The sequence below is a fragment of the Aquarana catesbeiana genome, linkage group LG13 (assembly GCF_042186555.1).
Source record: "Aquarana catesbeiana isolate 2022-GZ linkage group LG13, ASM4218655v1, whole genome shotgun sequence".
Classification (NCBI taxonomy): Eukaryota; Metazoa; Chordata; class Amphibia; order Anura; family Ranidae; genus Aquarana; species Aquarana catesbeiana.
In genome coordinates this window covers 78,102,444-78,119,040 of record NC_133336.1, presented here as the reverse complement: position 1 = coordinate 78,119,040, position 16,597 = coordinate 78,102,444, and the positions used below count along the sequence as shown (strand labels likewise).

Genomic DNA, 16,597 nt, shown 5'->3' with positions numbered 1-16,597 from the left:
ATAATGAGGGTTAAAAAAAATAAAATTAGCCCTTTTATAGTACAAAAAAAGCAGATAATCACTACTGTAAGGGTTAATTTTTTTTACTGTGAAAGTAATATTTACAGTAGCGGTTATTTGCTCTTTTTGTACTATAAAGGGCTCATTTTAGTTTTTTTAACCCCATTATGTTACTGGCTGATTAATCGATTATGAAAATAGTAATCGATTATTTTCATAATCGATTAGTTGCCGATTAATCGATTAGTTGTTTCAGCCCTATTTATCATTATGATTGAAAAAGAATCCAAAAAACGATGTGATTATAAATGGCTTCATGTGATGGTTATCCTTAAATAAAATAGTTTTTTGGCATGATCAGTCATTTTTTTTCAATATTAATGCCAATATTTCACAATTTCATCCAGGGTATGCAAACTTTTGAGCACAACGGTCTGTGTATGTGTTTTCCCAATTCTTTTACCAATATTTTAAAGTGAAATTCCAGGTTCCAGCGAAACACATGACCCTGTGCCTATCCTAAATTTAACCACAAAGAACAAAAAAAGTTTAAAAGAACGTAATTTCTCATAGCAATTGGGGTTCTGCGCTGGTCATATAGAGTAACCGTCACAATGATTTGAAAGTATATTTTCTCTGTCTGGACTTTACCTTTTGTATGACATTGCTATGGCTATCAGGACTATGTTTCCCAGCATGCCCCACCGCAGGGAGTCTACATCCTTTCTTCAAAGGATGTAACACTTGGTGTGGATAAAATGAGTCTTTCTGTGCCTGGAGTTTACTTGTAAAAAATTAACTGCAAAAAAGTTTTGGGTAGATTGTAAGCTTATGTGTTTACAAATGTAATAACTGCTGACATTGAACTTGTTACAAGGTGATCTAACAGATGGCAAAACCAAAGATAAATTGGGGTCGGACCAATTTGAGGAAGAGTGGCAGATTTATAGATCTGTTCTGAAGAAGTCCCAGATACTGAAGAAAACAAAATGGATTGACATTCGTGGAAATCATGGTAGGAGACTATTTCATGCTTGCTTTGGACTCTACATGCAAGAGTAGTTCACTTCTGCAGGTACACAGGGCTATAGTTTTAACCACTTCAATACCGGGCCAATTCTGACACTTCTTTGACACAAAACGTTGTATATATTTTTTTAAGCAAAGGCCATAGAGAATAAAATGGTGGATGTTGACATTTTTTGCATCACAGTATTTGCTCAGGGTTTTTTGAATGCAATTTTTTGGAAAAAACACACCCTTAATGAATTTTAGTTCACACAAACGCAATATAATATCATTTTTTTGGGGTAAAATAGAAAAACTGATGTTACACCAAGTAAATGGATACCAAACCTGTCAAGGAGTAAAATTGCGCACGCTCATGGAATGGTGACAAACTACAGTACTTTAAATTAACCATAGGTGGTGCTTTAAAAGCCTTTGCAGGTTACCAGTTTTAGATTTACACAGGAGGTCTGGTGCTAGCACTATTGCTTTTGCTCTGATGTTCGTGGTGATACCTCACATGTGTGGTGCCATCACTGTTTACATGTGGGTGGGGGACCGATGTGTGCGTTCGCCACTGCTTGCAAGCACGGGGTGATGGGGGCGCTTTAAAAAAAAATTTGTAATTTTTTTATTTTTACAGTGTTTCAAAAAAAAACTTTTTGATCACTTTAATTGCTGTCAAAAGGAATGTAAACATCCCCTTTTGACAGAAATAGCAATGACAGGTACTCTTTATGGAGAGATCAGGGGTCTATTAGACTCCCCCCATCTCTCATTTGGGATCCAGTGCAGCCGATCAGACACAGATCAGTCTGATCGGCTGCCTCACTTGCCAGATAGCTTAAACAAAGAGCCGGAAGTGACAAAATAGTCATTGCTTCCAGGTTCTGACATCACACAGTGGGAGGAACAGCTTCAGTTCCTCTCACTGTGAGGCCGGAGCTGGATACTGCCGGCTGCATCGTTACTGGGCTTCCCGATCGCTCGGGGGATCCCGGTAAAGGTGGCGGGGGGGGTGGGACCCCCTACCACCACCTGTAAAAGTATTCCAGCAGCTGCCCAGCTGCTCAGATTACTTTTACATGAAAGAGGCCCTAAAAATTGATACCGGGTTCATGATTGTAGCCTCAACCATGATTCCGGTAAATCCGCTTCCCCCGACTTGTATATACTGTGGTAGGGAAACGGTTACATTTTTGTTCTGTACAGTTTACCAGATTTCCTGCCAGTCAAATCTGGTGTGTGGCAATAAAACACTGAGCTTCAAGTAGAAGATTTCTGTTTAAAGGAAATATACTGTAGAGCAGGCATCACTAAATGGCGGACCGCGGTCCGGTTTCTGCCCCATTAGGTATCCTATCCGGACCGCAGCCTCACCAAATAGTTGCCTGTGTGTCCTCTCCCTGCCGCCGGCTTGCCTGCCTGTTGCTGCTATGTTCACAGCATGGCAGGCGCGCACAGGTCTCTCCCTTTGATAATATTGCTGCACTGCCCTCTCCCCACACTGCCTGTCTACGCAGCTGGGCAATCCAGCAATCAATCACTCACCTTTAATGTGAAAAGTCCTGCCCGTTGTCCAGGGTTGCCATGCTTTCTGTCTTGTGTGAATAAGGTAGGGCTCTGTGGGGAGGGGGGAGTGCTGTGCAGGACATGGGTCTATAAAGGGGGGTAAATCTGTGATGGGGGGGCCAGTCTGTGGGGAGGGGGGCCCAGTCTGTGATGGGGGGGGGGGGGGAGGTCAGTCTGTGATGGGTGTTTTCTTTATGCATTATGTTCAGGGATAAATGTTTTTCAAAGTACTGTAAATATGAAATAATGCAGGTTGTGCAGAGCTAATTGAGAAAGTTGGTTTAGTACTGTGCTGTGATAATACATGACTTGCTTGTCTACTGACTAAATCTGATTTGCATTTGAATGAGTCAGGGTATATACATATCCTCTTCCCATACTGCTAGAAGTGGATTGTAAAGCTTAACCACTTCAATACCAGCCACTTTTGCCCCTTCCTGCCCAGGACAATTTTCAGCTTTCAGCGCTGTCACACTTTGAATGACAATTGCGCGGTCATACAACACTGTACCCAAGCTAAATTTTTATCATTTTCTTCCCACAAATAGAGCTTTCTTTTGGTGGTATTTGATGACCTCTGCGGTTTTTGTTTTTTGCTAAACAAACTAAAAAAGACCAATATTTTTGAAAAAAAAAAAAATTTTTCTTCGTTTCTGTTATAAAATTTTATTTGTTTTCTCCTTTACTGACAGGCACTGATATGTAGAATTGATGGGCACTGATGGGGTCACTGACGGGCGGCGCTGATGGGCACTAACCGGCGGCATTGATGGGCACTAATAGATGGCACTGATGGGCAGCACTGATTGGGCAGGTTCTGACAGGTGTTAATGCTGGGCACTGTGATGGACACTGGCACTATGGTGGGCACTAAGTTTCACTCTGGTGGGCACAGATTGGCACTATATTGGGCACTGGCAGGGGGTTATGATGGGGCACTGACTGGGCACCAATTGACAGCTTGTGGGTACATTTGATGGGGGGCTGTGATGATAATCAATGTGCTGATTATCAGCACAGACCCCCCCGACAGGGAGAGCCGCCGATCGGCTCTCCCTGTCTGCGCGAACCGAGGAATGCCGCTTTACCGGCACTTCCTGGTTTACGCGATCAATCACGTGGTAAGAAGCCTCTGTCAGTGGCTTCTTATCACGATCGGAGATGCGGTGTGTCAGACTGACACGCCGCACTCGCGATCAGCGCTGTACGCCGGCATATTATCCGGCTGGACGTCATATGACGCCTAGTCAGGATAACAGAACCACTTCCCGGCCGTCATTCTGTTCTAGGCCGGGCGGGAAGTGGTTAAAGAGCAAAGCAATCAAAAAGTGCAGAACTTAGTGTCGAGCTTACTTTTTCAGTAACCAGAGCATGCCCTGCAAACAAAAAACATGATCAGACCACATTTTAATTTTATTTGTGTTATAAATATTTCTGACAAACCGCTAAAGAGGATATATAACATCAGTTCATAAGCATGTTGACTGAATCCTTTTTTTCCTTTCTATAATGCAGATTCATTTAACATTGCACACCTGGGCAGCACCAATAACTACTACAGGTACAGAACCTGGAAATGTGAAGTTACCATTGGGGTATGTGGGATAAATACAGCATTATACAGTACCTACCAGTTTTATTTATATATATTTATTTTTATTTTATTTATTTATTTCAGGTACTTATATAGCGCCGTCAATTTACGCAGCGCTTTACATATACATTGTACATTCACATCAGTCCCTACCCTCAAGGAGCTTACAATCTAAGGTCCCTAACTCACATTCATACATACTAGGGACAATTTAGACAGGATCCAATTAACCTACCAGCATGTCTTTGGATATATATATATATATATATATATATATATAGAATTTGAGTAAAAGGAAAGCAAATAATATTTAGAGCGAACACATATTGAGTTGGTTCAGTTGTTACCTCAAGATGAATCTGTGCACAGGCAAGTAAAGCAATAAAAAAAGCTTTAATGCAACTCTGTGGAGCAATTCATCCTCAAAGTTCACAGAAGTGGCACTATCATCCAAATTGTTTTGCTAGCCTGTCAGCTCACCTTGCTGCTACTGGCCCTGTATAGCCTGCATGTAGCACTTTGTACCAGCAGCAGCAGTACAAAGGCCCTACAAAGGCTGCTGCCAGAACAAAATCAAGTTGGGCTGAGGGCTTGTTCAGGTAAAGGAGCATTCTGTTTTCTGCACCGTGTGAATGTGCTGCCCTTGTGAGACGCATGTGGGTGCCAATTAACTGTTAATGCTACCCTTAATGCAAATTGGATCATGCTTTTCTGGGGTTTTTCACCTTCCTCTGGATTAACTGTGGGTATAAGATTGGGTATATGGGATTGTTATAAAAAAATATATATATTTTTATTTTTTATGGTTGAACTAGATGGACTTTTTTCAACCTGACTGTGTAACTAAGATTTCCACTATATTCTATCTATTAACAACCCAAAATGTGGGCTTTTCTTCCACTGTCAGTGATATCTGTGAACAGGACAAACAGAGGGTAAAGCAACAACGCCATCATTGACATGCTGGTCTAGTGGCTTTAATTCTTTTAATTTATTGATCTGGAGTAAACGTGCAGATCAGGATTCTTGACTGTTATTTGGCTTCCTTTTTGCTCTTTGTTCCTGTGGCCCGTTTTCAGCCGACAGCGGGCTAAAGCCCACTGTCTGCTGACGTCACTCAGCCGGGCCAGGCTCCGCAAAGATCCCGACCATATGGATCCCGACCAGATGGCTGGCTGGCTCAGCATCTCAGCAAGCCACTCGGTGCCTAAGCCAGCCCCTCTTGCGTTCTCCACGCCCAGCGCTCCAGTGAGTGCTGAAGGGGATAGAAGAGAGTCGGTGACTGACAGTGAGCAGTGTTTGATCACTCAGTTGTTACTACAAAACCGGCGGGGACAGGTGCAGCATTAGATCGATGCTGCATCCACCTAGGTGAGAAAAAAAAACATTTATAAAGTTCATACTTCTTTTATTTCACACTGCCTACAGCTCAGTAACTGACTGCCTGCCCATACAGAAGTGTGAACACAGAGTTGTAGGCAGTGTGTGCAGGTGCCTGGTATTGCCCCCATGATCCACTGGTCGCAGGTGCAATGCTCTGCAGGTTCCGGTGGAAAAAATAAGAAATGTGCATTCTTTCCTACAAAAATATGTGTATTTATTACTTGTTTCATAAAGGGGAACTTGGCCTTTAAAGCGGAAGTAAACCCATCCATAAAACAGTTTGGTTGTGCTCTCAACCAAATTGTCAAATCATCCAATGGCTGGTGTCATAACTGATCACATGTGCAGCATCATAGCAGTTGTAGATTAAACAGAGACAAAGATGGCAGCTTCCTTGGCTGAAAATGATAGGGGGGTTTACTTACACTTTAAGTGCTTTGAGTCACTGACTAAATGCTGTTTAAGTGAGTAAAATCTGACCTGATCTGCATGCATATTAGGCCACTTTCACACTGAGGCGCTTTACAGGCGCTATAGCGCTAACAATAGCTCCTGCAAAGCGACTCTCCTCTCACTCCAGTGTGAAGGCCTAAGGGCTTTCTCACTGGAGCAGTGCGCTGACAGGATGCTCAAAGTCCTGCAAGCAGCTTCTTTGAGGCACTTTAGGAGCAGGGTATACACCGCTTCCAAAGCGCCCCTGCCCATTGAAATCAATGGGCAGCTCCGCTGCAGCGGCGCATTGCGGGTGCTTTTAACCCTTTTTCGGTCACTAGCGGGGGTTAAAAGCGCCCCTCTAGTGGCCAAAAAGCACAGCTAAAACGACGGTAAAGCGCCACTAAAAATATCGGCGCTTTACCGCCAACACCCGGCGCTGCTCAGAGTGAAACTGCCCTTAGAGGTAGTTGAAATCAGAGAGTCAGTATGATAGCCAGGTAATTAGCATTAGTAGAAGGAAATCGGAAATGAGAACCCCTTGTCTCGCAAGACCAGCATGATTTAAGACCCTGGGGTGTGCAGTAACACATGTGGCCAGAGGTGCCGGTGATGCTCAGACGCTTGTAAACACTCCGTTCCCCAGTGTCTCCGAGCATCTCAGAGTGGTCTCCAAGCGTTTCTGAGTGTCTCCGACGCCCCCTCACCTCTGGCCACATGTGGTACTGCATACACTAGCCGTGACACTGGAACAAATTATCTGAGTTTCCATTGATTCCTATGGGGAAAGTCGCTTTGCTATACGAGGCTTTGGATAACAGGCATGCTTCTGGAACAAATTATGCTCGTAATCATGGTACTACTCTATTACACAATTTAGTTGCTCCAGTGCTTCTTTCACAGCAGTCTGCTGATCAGTACAGAAAGCTAAAAAAAATTACCTAAGGTAAAATCATATGGAATCTACAAGTGCCTATATGAATTGCAAGTCATTACCTGTGGAGCCTCTTGGATCCTAGGACCAAGCTGGACAAGGCTTTTTCAAATGTTAAACCTAAAGTGGATGTTAACCCCCTTTAAGAAATCTGACCTGGGTACATCTATCTGTAGTGTTTACTTATCTCTTTCCAAAGCCTAAGTTCCATGTCTTTCTGCTGCTCCATTCCTCTGTTATCAGCATGATAACTTCTGACAAGTTCTCTGACACTTGAGATAAAAGCAGCTGGAAATTTGTGTTGGGGAGGGTGCTATAAATAGATTTGCAGAGGGCTTGTCTAGTCACAGTTAAGCTCTGCAAGTTTCTTTGTTCCTCTTCCCATAGTTGGGGAGGGGGGGGTGCCTTTCTTCCAATCGGCTCACACAGTGTATGCCCAGACTGCCCTCCCGCTCTTGAAACAGGAAGAAAAATTTATAACACGATGTGCACTTTTTATAGAATATAGAAGGGGAAAGAGCAGATATACATGGAAAACTTATGTAGGGAGATGTGTTTCCTTTCTGTGTATCATCTGAGGCTGTTCACTTCACTGGGTATAGGAGAGGGTTTACATCCACTTTAAGCCACAAGAATTTACAAGGTGGGATGAGGCTTAATCTTATTTTAGAGAGAAGACAAGGTTTTATGTTTAGCCTTGCCCTAGGATTCAAGGAACTCGTAGGGACAGGGAATCTATTTGAGAACTTTTTATGAATACTTGTAAGTACTGCAAGGTGCATGCAATTTGGCACTATTACCTTTTTAGGCCAGGTCAGGTTTACGTTAGCTGTTGAAGAATATAGGAGAGATTTTTTAGGGGCTTGGTTGCAGAGAAGGTTAATGAATTTCCAGCTAATAAAATGTTTAAACTTCTTTTTACAGGAAATACTCAGGATGGCAAAAAGAAGGTTCCTTTCATTATATTCACCAAACTCCATTTGGCAATTACTCCTTTATCTGTGTAGATGCCACTCTCACTCCAGGACCCAAAAGACCGTACAACTTCTTTGGGATAATTAAGAAGGTAGAAGCCCTTTCCACCCTAACCTATAATTCACAGTCTCATCACTTGTCATTGATGTAGTCAATGTTTTTTTTTTTTTTTTCTCACCTCTGATACTTTGTATTCGCTGACAGTGCATGTATTCTAAAGTCTTCACACAATCAAAGTGAACATTTTAACAATTTAATTTTGTCCATGTTATTAATACTGTGCTTCTTTGTTGGTACAGTGAGGGGGAAAAAAGTATTTGATCCCCTGCTGATTTTGTACGTTTGCCTACTGACAAAGAAATGATCAGCCTATAATTTTAATTGTATGTTAATTTTAACAGTGGGAGACAGAATAACTACTAAAAAATCCAGAAAAACGCATTTTTAAAAAGTTATAAATTGATTTGCATTTCAATGAGTGAAATAAATCTTTGACCCCTGCGCAAAACATGACTTTGTACTTGGTGGCAAAACCCTTGTTGGCAATCACAGAGGTCAGACATTTCTTGTAGTTGGCCACCAGCTTTGCACACGTCTTAGGAGGGATTTTGTCCCACTCCTCTTTGCAGATTCTCTCCAATTTATTAGGTTTCGAGGCTGATACTTGCTAACTCGAACCTTCAGCTCACTCCTCATATTTTCTACGGGATTAAGGTCTAGAGACTGTCAAGGCCACTCCAGGACCTTTAATTTGCTTCTTCTTGAGCCTCTCCTTTGTTGCCTTGGCTGTGTGTTTTGGGTCATTGTCATGCTGGAATACCCATTCATGACCCATTTTCAATGCCCTGGCTGAGGGAAGGAGGTTCTCACCCAGGATTTGATGGTACATGGCCCCGTCCATCGTCTTGTTTGATGCTGTGAAGTTGTCCTGTCCTCTTAGCAAAAAAAAACACCCCCAAAGCATAATGTTCCACTTCCATCTTTGATGATGGGGATGGTGTTCTTGGGGTCATGGGCAGCATTCCTCCTCCTCCAAACACGGCGAGTTGAATTGATGCCAAAGAGCTCGATTTTGGTCTCATGTGACCAAAACACTTTCACCCAGTTCTCCTCTGAATCATTCAGATGTTCATTAGCAAACTTCAGATGGGCCTGTACATGTGCTTTCTTGAGCAAGGAGACCATGCGGACACTGAAGGATTTCAGTCCTTCACGGCGTTAGTGTGTTACCAATTGTTTTCTTGGCGACTATGGTCCCAGCTGCCTTGAGATCATTGACAAGATTCTCCCATGTAGTTTTGGGCTGATTCCTCACCATTCTCATGATCATTGAAACTCCATGAGGTGAGATATTGCATGGAGCCCCAGACCGAGAGAGATTGACAGACAGTTTTGTGTTTCTTCCATTTGCGAATAATCGCGCCAATTGTTGTCACCCTCTCACCAAGCTGCTCGGCGATGGCTTGTGGCCCAATCCAGCCTTGTGTAGGTCTATAATCTTGTCCCTGACGTCCTTGGACAGCTCTTTGGTCTTGGCAATGGTGGAGAGATTGGAATCTGATTGCTTCTGTTGGCAGGTGTCTTTTTATATAGGTAACAAGCTGAGATTAGGAGCACTCCCTTTTAAGAGAGTGCTTCTAATCTCAGCTCGTTAACTGTATAGAAGACACCTGGGAGACAGAAATCTTGCTGATTGATAAGGGATCAAATACTTATTTCACTCATTAAAATGCAAATCAATTTAACTTTTTTGAAATGTGTTTTTCTTGATATTTTTGTTGTTTTTCTGTCTCACTGTTAAAATAAACCTACCATTAAAATTATAGACTGATCATTTCTTTGTCAGTGGACAAACATACAAAATCAGCAGGGGATCAAATACTTTTTTCCCTCACTGTAGGTTGAATGTGACCTGGTATCTCCTGTACTTGTCATGTTTGTACACGTTAACAGGAGAAGCATTTACAATGTACAGCTCAACAAAATTCTCCCCTCATTTATTTATATTGTATTAGTAAAAAACAAAGTCATTACATGTTATTAGATTTTGTAAAGAGGCATGACTTATAATAGTATATTTTTATATCTCGATCATTTTTTATCAAAATGTTCAATACACATACATAAGTAAGAAAATGGTTATTGAACTGTTTACTTCACAAGAAAGGGTGTTTATTTTTCCCACGAACCAATGCTTTATCTGCACCAAGTCTGGCTCGGTCGTCTGTTCTCCTAAATAAGAGGTCTCAATGAATTCACAATTGGTGCCAGCTAGAAACTGGTGGTATTCTAAGGGCTGTAATTTGCAAGATCTTCATTGTGAATTGACTTTTCCATTAAAAAACCCATAATGTAAAGTATGCATGCATGAATGTCAGATGATCGTGGTAATGGCACCCAGCCAAAATGTTTATTTTGTTTTAATTAGTTTTGGTTTTTATTGCTGTTTGTGTCCCTAGGACAACAGCAACAGGACAGGAAGTGATGGTGGGATATATCCCCAATGGGGGCACAAACAAAACTTGGTGAGGAAAAGAGAACATTTGACGATTAGAGTTGCCCATCTTCACTGGTTCCCCTGATGTGATTACGGTTATCCTGTCAACGATTCGATTCCGCAATGCATCACGATTGCTGCGTATGGTTTTCAGCAAAAAAATTAAAGCAGTCAGAAGAACTCCATTTTTTTTGTTTTTTTTTTTTTAATTCTATCTGCTCTTTAAAAAAAAAAAAAAACACTCCCCTGCATGTAGCAGTATTTATTTAGAATAGTAAATACTAAAATGGCACAGCTCCCCTGCACATTATACAGCCACCCTGCACTGCCAGGAGAGCCCTGTCTGCGTAAAGTTAAAAAAAAAAAAAAAAAAAAATCACTGCAAGCACCTCTGTCTTATGAATCCATCTTACATTATGTAAATGTAAGACCCCTTTCACACTGGGGCGCTTTGCAGGCGCTACAGTGCTAAAAACAGCCGCTGCAGTCTCTCCAATGTGAAAGCCCTGAGGGCTTTCACACTGGAGCGGTGCGCTGGCAGGACGCTGAAAAAAGTCCTGCTAGTAGCATCTTTGGAGCGGTGAAGGAGCGGTGTATACACCGCTCCTTCACGCTCCTGCCCGTTGAAATCAGTGGGGCAGCGCAGCTATGCCTCTGGCATAGCGCTTCTGCAGCGGCGCTTTGCGGGCGGTTTTAACCCTTTTTCGTCCACTAGCGGGGTGATTTTAATACCGCTGCTAAAACTGCGGTAAAACAGCGCTAAAAATGTTGCAGTTTTACCGCCGGCACCGCCCCCCATACTGCTGACCATGTGTTCCTGTAGCAGTGACAACTGCTCTACCAATTGCTTGTACAAACTGAAATAAAATCCTCCAGTAAGGTGTGTGGGTTTTTTGTTGTTTTGTTTTTTTGGTTTTTTTGTGAAGTGATTTTTAAAGGTGAACTTTAGCTAAAAAAAAATGGGTGTTCAGTCAGGGTTTTTAATGCAGAAGAGACATGCTTTCTCTTCTTTGTTAAAGTTGCTTACCTGCCTGTCAACCCCTGTACAGGGAGCAGCCCACTGTAGAAATTCAGCAATGCCAAAGCTGACTGCGCTACCATGCCTGTGCAGAAGTGGCGTCACCCCCGCCTAGCCAGTGAAATTGGCCATCGATTGAGACCTGGAAGCCTGCCACCTGAAGATGTGAGGGACACCACATCGGTGGATCCAAGGTGAATATAGTTCTGCTTTAAAGTGGTTCTAAATGCATTCTCTGCATAAGGCTGGGTTCACACTGATACGACATGACTGTTGTACGACTATCATCCTACTTTGCCCTGCTACATCTGTCCCACATCAGGCCTACTTCCACCCAAATTGAATGAACAAGATAAGGTTTTGCTCCGACTTTGAGATAGTACGACTTGTCCTTTGACCAATCAAAATTATCCCAGAGTGACATAAATTCCTTTTACTGCTGCTGTAATCATAATGTCGGTTGTCGCAAGTCAGATGGTTAGGACAAGGATCCTACTTTGATCCGACTTCAATGATAATGAATGGGCTGAACTAGGATCAAAGTCGGACCATAGTAGAGCAGGGAGCATTTTCAAAGTCGGGCCGACTTGTGTCGGACCAGTTAAGATGGCTTTCTTAGGGAATCATTGATTTGTACACGTCATGCGACATAAGCTCCCAATGTAGGAGTGTTTGTCGTACAAGTGTGAACCCAGTTTGAGGTTGACATTAGGGTAGGAGTAGGACCTTACCCTAAACCCCCGGGGTGCAAGGCTCCAGACAGGGACAAGGTTACGTAATTGGTCCACCTAACCGCAAGGCCTGGCAGACCCTTCTTCTTGGTTCCATCCAAAGCAAACCGAGTACTAGACTGAGGAGACACACCCCCCACCCCCCACCATAGGTTCAGGGGAGGAAGGAACCTGATTTCCACACATCCTTCCCCCTAGACTTCAGGCTAAGCCCAAGGACTTGCACCCTCCATCCAGTGAAAAAAAAACAGACAAGTAAAAGTGTGGTAAACGTGAAGGAAAAATAAATAAGTAGTGGTCGTGTAATGTGCACTGGCTAGGCTCTGAGGCCTGGTAGAAAAAGTCCCCTGGACTTAGCCAAAAGGCCTGGCCCAAGAGGCACAGTGCAGAAAGTTTAGTGCTGTGACCATGTGCCTATTCACACAGTGGGTTCCACAAACAAGTTTTACTAAGGGCACCCCTGGGTCGACCACTTTCAGGGGGCACAGACACCGTAGACTCCCAGTTCATGTCCAGACAAGGTAGATCCATACAAATCAGGAGGAACTGGGCCCATCCAGTTTTCCAGGGGAATTACTCCTGCGCCCCAACTGCCTGTGGGCGCCCCAGTTTCAGTTTTAGTTGGTACTAGACTTCAGAGCCCCCATCATACAGCAGGGATACTATACAGCCAGCCATTTGTACCATAAGGCCGCTTAATGGTAGCTACCAAATCTAAGGTGCAATATATCGCATTTGTTATTGTGTTTAGATGCACGCTAAGGCCAGTTGCACATGGTCATAAGATTTTACTAATGTTGACACAGGGATTCTGAGTAAAATGTTTCCTAAAGAGCTCCTGTAAACATGCGTAAAGGCACGTAAGCGTGTACAGGCGTAAAATCCTTCTTCATTGCCAGTATTGCAATATATGCATGAAAACTTCCGTATAGGCGTGTGAACAAATACGCAAATAAATTACTGCACTCAAATGTAAAATTTTCTATTTTTGAGTTATGGCTCTGTACTTGTGTACTAATGTGTGCATTTTTTTTTAGACAATAATAAATCTAATTTCAAATCTGTAAAAAACTCCCGTGTGCAAGAGGCCTAACTCACCTTAAGCAGCTGTGTGTGTATGGTTCTATAGACTACAATGCATCTATATCCAGAGCAGTAAAAAAGTGACTTTTTTAATCCTATGTACAAGAGGCCTTACTGTATTTTGTTTTCATTCCAAGCAGTGTAAGCACCTGAATTTAACTGGTATAAGACCAGTGCCTGTACAGCAGAGCTCAGAGAGAAGTAGGGGGAAGCAGCACAAAGAACACATGGAGGCAATGGGGTGTACAGTGCAAGGATCCATGCTGATAAGAGAGCAGCATGGCAGAGATGAGCTAATCTGAGTGTTGCATATCCTTTCATTATGCAGTCGTTGGGTGGAAAGGAGACCTGTAAGTGAAAGTAAAACTGCAGCAGAGAAAAATCCCCTCCCCTCCCATGCTAAAGAGATCTGTGCTTTGGGTAGAGCTGCACAATTAATCGTTAAAAAATTGTGATCTCGATTCAACCCCTCTGACGATCTCTATTGCAGAGTTTGCCGATTCTTTCATATAACAAGTGGAGAGACTTATCTGCTCTCTCAGCTGTCAAAAGAAAACATCCAGGCAGTCTGCCAAGTTCTTCAAATGAAACATTTTAACTAATTCTTCCTTCTTAGATCAAAGGGAAACTTCTGTGTGTAAAGAAAAAAATCCAGACAGTCTGCCAAGTTTTTAAACAATGTGTAAATGCAGGAAGTTTAACCACTTAAAGTCTAAATCTTTTTCTGACACTTGTTTCTTAAGTTAAAATCAATATTTTTTGCTAGAAAATTACCGTATATGCTCGAGTATAAGTCAATCCGAGTATAAGTCGAGGCCCTAATTTACCACAAAAAAAATGGGAAAAACGTATTGATTCTAGTATAAGACTAGGGTGGGAAATGCAGCAGCTACCGGTAAATTTCAAAAATAAAAATAGATACCAATAATGTTTTTGAATATTTATTTCAAAGAAAAACAGTAAACTAGCTCTGTAATTGAAAAGAGGGTCAATAAAAACTATATGGTATCAACAATAACTTTAAAAGTACAAAAACCTTAGCTCAATCAGCAACGAAGCTAAAACACAAGAGTTAAAATCCTTCAAAACTAGATTCCTCCTCATCATCTGTATGTCCAAACAGAGCTTCAGTATTAGCTGGTGTGAGGTTATCAGCATAGACATTGTCATCATCACTGAGTTCGCAGTCATCACCGTCACTGCTGTCGTTCTCAAACAAAGCACTGTCATCCATAGCATTACTAATGCCACATTTCTTGAAGGCGCGTTGCACCATGTCTTCCAGTATCTCTTCCCATGCATCACGAACCCACGTTGCTATCAATTCTATGTCCGGCTTCATCAAATTTCCACCTTTTTTCAGTGGGGCTTGACCAGATGACATTCATTCATGCCACATCTTTCGCACACGGTCTTTGAAAGGTTTATTTAAACACACATCTAGCGGCTGCAATACAGATGTAAGCTCACCTGGAATAACGGCCAAAGTAACTTTAGAAGATTTTGCCAATTTTTTTATGTCATCAGATGTGTGGGCTTTGAACATATCCCAAACTAGCAATGATGTTTTTTTCTTTAAGGCTGCTCCTGGTCGTCCGTTCCAAATTTCTTCCAGCCATTTTTTTGTTCCATCTTCATCCATCCAGCCTTTATTATGTGCATGCACTGTAATTCGTGGTGGGAATTTGACCTTTTTAGGCAAGGTCTTTCTTTTAAAAATGACAGGCCGCAGCTTGGTTCGATTAGCCAAACATGACAGAACGACTGAAATGTTTTTTTTCATTTCCTGTGGTTCTGAGAAAAATTGTTTTGGCTCCCAAACTTGCCACAGTTCTGTTGCTTGAAAGATCAAAGGTCATAGGTGTTTCATCCATATTTCCAATATCTCCCAGGTCATAGTTATGGATCCTTCTTTGTTTTATAATGAATGGAATGACATCACTTTTTCATCAAGGTCTTTTGGCAACCTCTGTGAAATCTTTGTTCTTTGCCGCAAACCTAGGCCAAACCTATTCATGAAGCGGGTACACCATCCTGCTGACGCAACAAAATTTTCAATGCCTGGTGCTTTTAATTTGTCATTCTTAGCCATTTGAAGGGCACGTAAGCAAATTCCCATGCGTGTTACGCAGTAACCATTTTGACGACACTCCATAACCCATTTATGCAATTCAGTCTCTAGAGCCCCATATGAAGTTGTTAAACCACGTCGAGCTTTTTTATCCTTTGGAATCTTTTCCAAGTCAGCTTTCTTTTTCCGCCAGTCCCTCACTAGTTTTTCACTAACACAAAATTCCCTACTTGCAATACAGTTATTGCTTTCTTCTGCTCTTGACACAACCTTAAGTTTGAAACCAGCTTTGTATGAACTGCGTTTTTGTTTTGGTCCAGGATTACCTTGTAGAAGTATTGGGATCCATTTCTAACAGGATAAAAAAAAAAAAAAAAAAAAAGACTTGTATAGTTTGAGGCCTAATGCAGGCTGATGATATTACATGACTGTTTGCATAGAGCAGCCTGTGTTAGGGCTCATAATTTACATTCTACCAGTGTCCATTATATACGGCCTGCCAGTGTCCATTATATACGGCCTGCCAGTGTCCATTTTATATACAGCCTGCCAGTGTCCATTATACTAGTATATAGCCTGCCAGTGCCCATTACCGTATATAAACGGTAGCCATTGTAAATGTCAAACAGTTTGTCTCAACCATCTACCGTAAATACCGGTACCACTTTGAAAGAAAGATAACACTTGAGGTAAAAAATAATAGGTAAAAGATAAAATAACACTTGGGGTAAAAAATTCTGTGTGGCCATAATACTCCTGTTGATGATGTGTATATTGGGACCAGAGCTATGGTTGATACAGGTAGGAACCTGTACCAACCATAGCTCTGGTCTCAATACACACATTATCTGGTATAACATATACCGGTATTTGGTTTCTGCACATGTATATTTCTGCCATGCATTTATTGTAGTGGAGCAGTTCACTCACTGCACCGTAAGATCCTGCTGTTGTCAGATCGCCGTGCAGCCACGGTAGCGACGTCCCGCCTCCTTTCACATACGGCACAGTGATTCCTAGCATTGGAACACTGTGCCGTCTATCACAAGAGGAGGAGGGACATCGCTGGTGATCTGATACAGCATGGGAGGGAGGGGTAACACAGGGGACACAGCGGCGGTGATTAAACATAATGCACGGTGATCTGACAGCATTAGGGGAGGAGGAACACATGAGCGTCACCCAGCGGCAGGACCCCGCCCCCTTTTCTCCTCCATTTCTTGCATTTTTAGTTCAATGACTCGAGTATAAGTCGAGGTGGCTTTTTTCAGCCCAAAAAATGGGCTGAAAAATTTGTCT

The 16,597-nt window shown here is 42.3% G+C and overlaps 1 protein-coding gene across 2 annotated transcripts in view; it reads left to right on the top strand.

The window, feature by feature from the left end:
• Nucleotides 1–16,597, top strand: part of TMEM62 (transmembrane protein 62) — a 97,769-nt gene that overhangs the window by 23,203 nt on the left and 57,969 nt on the right. The window contains exons 3-5 of one of the 2 annotated variants that reach the window (XM_073609778.1): nucleotides 878–1,015; nucleotides 4,096–4,141; nucleotides 7,848–7,989. In XM_073609778.1, coding sequence (XP_073465879.1) covers nucleotides 878–1,015; nucleotides 4,096–4,141; nucleotides 7,848–7,989 — 326 coding nt within the window. Of the gene's footprint in view, nucleotides 1–877; nucleotides 1,016–4,095; nucleotides 4,176–7,847; nucleotides 7,990–16,597 lie in introns of those variants that run through there. The other variant, XM_073609779.1, reaches the window with a different exon arrangement.